We start from the raw sequence: 8,700 nt of genomic DNA on the forward strand, positions 1-8,700 counted from the left end.
TTGATGGATGTTCCTAATCCACTTTAAGCGGATCCCGTCTCTAGCACAGCAGCTCTCATTTCTGAGGGGTACTTGTAGCCGTAAAAATTGAAACACTGACTGCAGCAAGTTGTTAGCTTGCAGGATGTGTCTCCACAAGCCTTTTCTCCTTCACAGGAAAGAGTAAGGAGAACAAACATCAGCTGGGATCAGAACTCCTTCTTTGCCTCTGGAGTTATCTAATCACTCTTGATTGAGTCCATGTCTCCTTTGTTAATAGTGTGAGTAGGTAATAGTAATGGGATAAAGAGGGGGGGCAAAAAAAGAATGGTGGTAATAGTAGTAATGGGTACTAGTGGAGGACCCTTGGCAGTCTAACATGCTGAATCTGGCCAAACCCTCTTCACTGGCATATCTGACAGCAGATGTACGTGTCTTCTCTGCAGAAGGGAATCTCCAGCTAGTATTACCTACCACTCCCTTGTATTGCTGGTGCTTAGTTCAAACCAAGCTAGCTCTGACATGTAGCTTGAGATGCCTGCTGCTTTTGCCTGTCATTCTAATCTTGACAAGGGAAAAAAAGTGTGGAAGATAGCTTTATATGCTTGCATTCGAAGCGTAAGAAAGAGACTGGAAAGCACTAATATAATAAAAATGAGGTGTTGGGAAACATGCAGTAAGAAAGAAGTTGAAATTTATGAAAAATTACTGCGCCTTAGAAGGCTCAGACCCATATTTGGGTAGCTCACATATCAGCTAATGTGTGCCGCAAGCTTCACATGCGGGAATGGTTGTTGAGAGCTATCCCGAGGTTCATGTGCTTCATCTTCCATTGACATGTTTACTTGCATTCAGTGTGATTGAACTGTTTGCTATCTGTGGCTTTTGAAGCACTTCAGGCAAACTGCCATGTGATAGGCAGGACTATTGGAGCCTAGTTTCCTAGGAGTATGTCTTTGAAATGTAGTGCTTCTAGCTTTTAACGTGGGGGTTATTTTGCCCTTGTTGATGTGTGAACGACAAATAGTTTGTGTAATGTCCACTTGGAAATTTTGCTCACATGGAGTTGTGTGGCAGTGAAAAGGCAAGAGATATAATGGGAAGAATATAATGCTTCTTAGCTATGTGAGAAGTAACTTCAGGGACTTCTGGTTGCAGTGGACCATTATTTCTACTATTGTATTTTTCTGAGATTGTCGGAGATGAACAAGTAATGACAAAATAGGGAGAGAAATAAAATGTTGATTGTACAAGTCCTATTTGTTTAGAAAATTAGTTAAAAAATCAACGTATGAATACTCATCTGTCCAGTTTCAGCCATGTTATGTGTTTCAGTAGGTGTCAACTGATAATGAGAGATTTTAATATTGTTAATAGTACAGATGTGTTGTAGCATTTCCACAGTATGAATTCAGCTCCCACTATGATGGAACAGATGTCAATGTGTTCTTCTTACTTGAATTACTGATCGCTTTGTGAAATCCTCAGCAGGTCCTCTTGCAGGGAGGGGAAAGCAAATGTGTGTTCTGTGGTCATGTGTTGTGTAACTTCAAATAGCGAAGTAACTGTTATTGGAGATGCTGTCACAGAGCAGAATTACTGCTTCAGTGATTAACTCTTACTTCAGAATGAAAGCTTTTAACTTCCCAGGTTATGGATTTGAGGCTTTTAGGGAAGTAACATCATGATGTATTTTCATCATCAGTCACTAAACTGTGCTTGATAGCCCATCTCACTTCTATAATATACTAAAATGAAAATGCTGAAATGCAGTTAGGAGATGAACTTGAGAATATTGAATTACAGTTCCCTACTGAGACAGTGAGGGAAACGGAAACAGAAGAGTATGGAAGTCACTGAAAAACAGATTGGGAATATGTATTCTTTGCTTCTGTGGAAAGCTTTATGGAAACATGGATATACTCTGAATTTACTCATTTCTGGACATGATGGCTAGTAGTAATGTTGTCTTTGTTTCTGCAAAGTTAACCAAATTTAAGGATTACACTGTAATATGTTTCACTAGTCAAATGACCTTTTTAAGAGGTCTAGAATGGTTACTTTTACACTTGGAAGTCTGAAAGGATCCTTTAGAAGGGGATAACATCTGTGGCAAGTCAATCAGTGTTCATGGAGATCATTTAGGAAGTAATATTAATTGAACTTAGTATCAGAGAATTAGTTCCTCAGATATGTTTACTGTGGTCAGAAAAGAGGTGATACAAACCCATTAGAGTTATCGATGAAAAGATGTTTGTGGGTTGGTAAGAAACATTGTACTTAAATCTCTTTTGTATCACAAATTGTTTTCTTGTGGTTTTGGTGGGTTTCTGTTTGGGTTGTTGTGTTTTTTTTTCTTGGCGGAGTGGGGTGGAGTATTTCTGTGTATGTGTTGGACTTTTTGTTTGTTTTTTTCCTGGAATGAAGGTAATGCCTGCAGAGTAATACCATGAATGGTAGCAAGAAAAACAATCTTACCTAGTTTGTAACTGTATGTTTGTAATTTACAATTGTGCAGGTCTTTTCTTGCAGGCTTTTACGTGGAATTGAGAATGTCAGGTGCTTTCTCTTCCTAATTTTTTTTTTTTTAAAATACTTGTTAAAGATTCTGTTGTTTTGACATCGGGAAGAGAATCCAGAGATTCAACGCAGAGCAAAATTTTAGTAAGGCAGAAGGATAGCTGTTGCAGTCCAATCTACTGCAGAAATGCACTACAGAGCTACAGGAGGACTATAAGTTAATAAGTTGAGCTAGTATAGAAATGCAAGTTAGAGCATAAATGCACTGTTTATAATAGTTTTTAATTTTATTTCGTCTGAGGCTGGGATTCTGCAGATGCACCAAAGCACCACTCTGGTGGCCTTGTGTCTGTTGTGACGTAGGTAACATTTGTGTGACTGTCTAGCCGTGATCAGCAACAACTTAAACACCTAAAATGACCATGAAAATCTAAGCTTGATACCCAGTAAGGTGGGCAAAACAGTAAATGTACAAATGCCAAACGTATTTTCTGTAATGAGTGAAGGGAGCTTTCTGCTTCCTGACTGCCATGTGTGGGTCTACACACATTTTGAGGGAAGCCAGTGTTTCTTGTAATATGGGGGAATCTTGCTTTAGGCCTTTGAATCAAAGTCTGGTTTTCTCATTATATAGATTCTTTTTCATTGTATGGCTTGAAAGATGTGACTGCCTGTTGGATATGATTCCAAATGAACAGCAGATGACTTTGCATTGTGTTCAGTAACATGCTTCACAGAATCTCTTAAGCATTGTTTCTATATAGGAGGAAAATTGCATATTAATATATAATAAACAACAGTGAAGACTGCATGTGAAGTGTTTTTAAACCATTAAAATTATTTTTATTTCTTTTCTTTATTATTTTAGGTCTAACAAGAAGCCTAAGTATAACTTCAGGTGAAAAATCATTTGAAACAGCACAAGGAGAGAAAGTTACATTGCCATGTACTTTTGTAGTCTCAGAAGAAGATGAAGGCCCACTAGATATTGAGTGGGTATTGATACCAGCAGATAATCAAAAGAAAGAACAAATAGTAAGTAGAGGCTTTTTTTTTAATAGTTTTAATTCAGTTGTTTGGATAGGTCAATGTAGGTAAGTTACTGACTTTTTAAACTTCCACCTTTTCAGGTTGAGATGCTTGTGATCTTAAATTACTTTGAAGCACCAGTCATATGAAATGTAGTAGAAGTTTTGGAATAGCAGATTAAGTGTGAACAGTTGAGAAATTTCTCAGTGTAAACTTGCCTTGTAAAGAAGAACTCTCAAATTAAATATGTTTCAGTTCCAAAAAATAAACTATACTTTTGAACCTGCATTATTTTCCTGATTGAAAACTGATTTATGAGGATTTAATTTTAAACAGTTTTTTTTTTCAATCAATGCTGTCATATTGCTACTTGGGCAGGTGTTTGGTTGGAGTGATTTGTTAGAGTAATGTGTGTGGTCATAATGTGAAGCTTGAGATATTTGGCTGTGTCATACCTATGGAATTATTTAAAAGAGTAGAAAGAAACTGTCAAGAGTTTGAAGATACCAAATTATTTTGAATGTTTACATGTGAAGTGGATTTCTGAATAATATTTCTTTTTTCAACAGATAATCATGTATGCTGTAGACAGGATTTATAACAATTACTATGCTGCTATGAATGGACGGATGCAGTTTACTAATCCTGATCCCAAATCTGGTGATGGTTCATTGGATATCCTGAATTTAAAGGCAGCAGACACTGGCACTTACCAGTGCAAAGTGAAGAAGGCTCCCGGAGTTCAAAGCAAAAAAATACAGTTGACCGTACTTGGTAAGATAATGCTTTTCTTGAACCTTCAGAGGCATTTTTTTGTGTTTATTCCACCTGATCTGTGATGTTTATAACAAAAATTTGTTAGGCAAATCTATAAAATCTATAGAATTTGTTAGGCATATCTAAATCTATAATGATGGAGTCACTGAGGCTTTGGGAGGGGTGGACATAATTCTGTTCCTGGGGGGTGAGGGGATAATATTCAGAATAATGAGCGTTTTTAAAAATTCTACACCTGTCTGTTATTTCATAGAAATAACATGTATAGAAATGGTTTGTTGCATGAGCTTTATCTTCAGCAAGATGGACTGACTTACTAGAACACAACTAAGAAGCATTTTAATTGTGACTGTTATTAATTCAATGATTTTTTTTTTTTTTTATTAGTAAAGCCAGCAAGAACTAAATGTTCCATTGAAGGATCACAGGAGGTTGGAAAAGACGTTATATTGAAATGTGCATCAGAAGAAGGATCCCCACTTCTGTCTTATGACTGGAGGAGAGTATCAGGCACACAGGAGCTTCCCACCACTTCCGTGCTGAGTACTGTCAAACTTTTTTTATTACTCTCTGAAATATTTAAGAAAGCTTGCGTTTATATTTTTTTGCTTACCTTGACTTGACTTGTGAGCATCTCATGCTTAATATCAGTTAATATCAGTAGTCGAGATAGGTGACGCTTCTGTCCTCTCACTGGGTAATTAACTGACTTTGAAACAAGTTGGGGTTTATTTTTTTTTATTCATACCAGGAAATGTTTCAAGATGAGATTCTTACCATTCGGATGCTGAATCATGCTTACCCGTGCCTGAGTGTTCTGAGTTCTCTTGTGTGCTGATGTGGCTGGTTTTGTGCTAAACTGGAGAGTAGGGAAGAGTCAGAACAGAGTTTAGACCAATGATTAGAGCTGTCTTCAGTGAAGTTGTCAAGTAACAGAGAAGAGAAGGCTTACCCTCTTCTTAGAAGATCTGACATACAAGAGAGTTGGATATTCTGAATTTTTCATGGATGGATTCCAAATTATTATAGTGCTAGCGCTGGATTTTTATTGTGATAACTTCATGACAGAATGTTCATTTGTGAGTTTTGACTTTGTGAAACTTACTCTGGAATATTTTTTTGGAAGAGTACTGCTCAGTACTGGTTCTTTTTGATGTTCTCTGTAGTTACGAAAACCTTAAACTGTGAGGCAGTGGGCATTGCTTGCAGATAAAGCAGTTTAAGAATCTACTTACAGATAGATATATTTTAACCTAGATTGTGTAGGACATAGAGAGCAAAGAGGTATCATGTGTCTAAGAGCAGCCAAAGTGGATGTGAAGGGAAGGGAGAATAGGAAGTTATGTGGTTCTTCCTCATAAGGATCTCCTATCCTCCTGTAGTTTATAACTCAGGAAATTCAAATGTGGGTTCAGTTTAATTGATTTAAACCAAACAAAACCTGATTCTGTGAACTTTTTGTTTAAACTTCTATAGTCTATTAGAACCTGTAATATCTTAAAACAGATCTCTTCAAATCAGCTACATATGAAGAACCTCATACTGATCTTCATTTTGAACTTGCTTCCTGGTAGTGCTATTTGATATCTCTTGTTTCTTGTTTTGGCAATGAACAGTTGATCATTAATGTCCTTCTCTGTACTACTTTAAGACCTTTGAGCTTCTGTTGTTTTGTTCTTTCTTTCTCCATATCCCAAGTTGCTCTCATGGTAAAAAAACAACACAAAACAAAAACAACAAAAAAATTGTCTATATGCATGCTGGACAAGAATAACTGAGGAAGTATGCAAAAGTGGCATGTAACTCAATAAAACAACAGTTTGGGCTTGTGAATGTCTGTTTGGGGACACAGAACCATGTTCGCAAGAATCTAGACAGAACCTAACTTGTTCTCGCTTCTTGGCAGGAAGAGCTAAGTATGTGTGGTGCTTTGTTCCTGTGGTGTGGTCTCTTGCAATGCTGATGGCAATTTTATTGGCAATTAAAGCATGCAAGTCAATTGAGGTTCATACAGTAGAATCTCACAAAGATAGCGGTCAATGGCTTTGAAAGCCCTGGGGGAGTAATCTTTGTTTTCACTGATTTATCTCCTACCGTGTGAGCATTCACCTCCTTGGTCACCCACTAAGGTGCAGTGTTCAGGTTAGATCCACCTGTGTTGAGCATGGGTTCTGCAGGCATCTGAGCTGGTTGTGTAGAATCGGTTTGGAACAGAAAGAAAAGAAGGAGGTACTTCTGGAATGCAGTAAATATTTTTTATTTTAGAATGAGAAAATTGACAATTTTAAGCATCTGTTCCTATCCAGCAACAGAGCAGTTAGTCTGTAGGCTTAATATTAAAGTCAAATGCTGTGGGATAAATTTCTGACAAGGGAAAGGACTTTTACAAACAATAGTATTTTTGCAGCATGACAAACTTTTGGGTTTATTTGTATATTTTTAATATGGTATTTTTAGTTAAGATTTCATCTACGTGCTGGATTAATAATTCTGTAGCATTGAATATGGAATTAAACTTTGGAAAATAGTAAACCTCTATCTTTTGTTGTTTGTAGATAAAAATGCAGGGGAACTTCTCTTGAAAAATGCCTCGCAAGACTATTCTGGTACATACAATTGTGTTGCCTCAAACAGAGTTGGCACGGATGAATGTTCTATTGAGCTGAATGTCACCCCTCGTAAGTAATTGCTGTGTAATGGTCACATAACGTTCTGTGTATTAAAACTGAATAATTTTGTTTCTCTAAATTCCTAAAAGGTTAAAAAAGCCACCCTTGTTGTGTAACTAGTGGTTGCCACTTGAAGTCTTTACTTCCCAAAATGTTGGGTTTTATGCAGAAAGCTGTAACTCTTATTATTGTTAGAAATGCATGCAATTGGAGAGTACACTCTGTGATTCAATGATATACTGTTAACCTGGATCATGTGGAAACACAGTGGTTTTAATGTTAAGAGAAAAGAAATTGATCATATAAATTTAACACTTAACAAACAATACTGTTATTTATCTATTCTAGCTATAAATACAGCTGGTATAATTGCTGGAGCTATTATAGCAACTCTGCTGGGTTTTTCTATACTGGCTTTTCTCGTCTTCTGTTGCTGTAAGAAACACAGAGAGAAGAAATATGAAAAAGAAGTACATCACGATATCAGGTAACAACAGATCTCTAGTTTCTGAGCGGTATTATTTAAAGATTAACTTTAAATGTGTATTTCTGCGAGTAAGATACTTAACAGTTGAGATTTCTGTCTTAATCTGGAAAGCTTATTAACATGCTAACAGCTTGTCAGAGAACTTTGTTTTGAGTATTGTGTAGGTAGTCATGCCTAATTTCAGTAAAGATTTTTAAAGACAATGAATGCTTACTTTTCTTTTTTTTAACTTAAAGTAATATCTGAGCCTCTTAGCTACTGTGTCAGAATAGAAAGAAGCAAACTGAAAATTTGCTTTTGTTTATTTCAGAGAAGATGTTCCACCTCCAAAAAGTCGCAGCTCAACAGCCCGCAGCTACATAGGCAGCAATCGTTCTTCTCTGGGTTCAATGTCTCCCTCAAATATGGAAGGATATTCCAAAACTCCATATAGCCAAGTCCCAAGTGAAGACTTTGAACGTACTCCTGGTCAAAACCCAACCTTTGCACCTTCAAAGGTAGCTGCACCTAATTTAAGTAGAATGGGAGCTGTTCCTGTGATGATTCCAGCACAAAGCAAAGATGGGTCCATAGTATAAAATATTATTAATTTAAATGCTGGGAGTTTTTAAGTGTTCATTTTAAGTATTACAGAAAACTACCATGTTCCAGTCCTCGTTTAAACAATGGCATGCAATTTTCCTTGAAGAAAATGAACAAGTGAGTTTGAAAAGCCACCATTTCTGATTTTTAATTTTAAAGTTATTAGTATATGACAGTTGAACTATTTGCTAAAAGCATTGAAGTTCCTAACTTAATATCGGACACTGAAAGTATTTGGACCTCTGGTAGGTTGCTGAAGAGACACTGTCAGCTAATGCGCAGTTCTGAATATGTAACAGCAAGGCACAAGTGAGACGTGACAAAAGCTTTTGTATGTAGACCATGAAGTTTCTCAGAGTTTCTGAAACTTTCAGTTTTGGAATAACAGAAATATTTGAACTTGGCCACTGTCTTATGTAGTTGCAGGGCATGGAAATACTGAGGATGACTTTGGATTCTGTTCAAACTGGGTATTTATGCAGTTCTTTAACCTGGTAAAATGTGTTTGCATCACTTCTTGAGCTCTTATTTCAGGAGCTACCGGTTTTTTTGACTGGTTCAATTACTAAATCTGTTCCGCTTTTAAAGTTTCAATGAGTGGAAATGTGACAGGAGACCTTGCAAGCTCTTTGAAACATGAATTGTTCTGTAATAACT

At 36.7% G+C, this 8,700-nt stretch overlaps 1 protein-coding gene across 1 annotated transcript; it reads left to right on the forward strand.

Annotated features, from left to right (window-relative positions):
* Positions 1–3,317: 3,317 nt before the first annotated feature.
* Positions 3,318–8,268, forward strand: CXADR (coxsackie virus and adenovirus receptor; the record flags this gene model as incomplete). Its single annotated transcript, XM_009876640.1, has 6 exons — positions 3,318–3,534; positions 4,098–4,302; positions 4,693–4,848; positions 6,861–6,983; positions 7,323–7,461; positions 7,772–8,268. Coding segments are annotated over 6 exons (1,108 nt in total), but the record flags the coding sequence as incomplete, so codon positions are not given.
* Between the last annotated feature and the right edge of the window lie 432 nt (positions 8,269–8,700).

The sequence above is a fragment of the Apaloderma vittatum genome, unplaced genomic scaffold (assembly GCF_000703405.1).
Source record: "Apaloderma vittatum isolate BGI_N311 unplaced genomic scaffold, ASM70340v1 scaffold4139, whole genome shotgun sequence".
In the NCBI taxonomy this organism is placed as follows: domain Eukaryota; kingdom Metazoa; phylum Chordata; class Aves; order Trogoniformes; family Trogonidae; genus Apaloderma; species Apaloderma vittatum.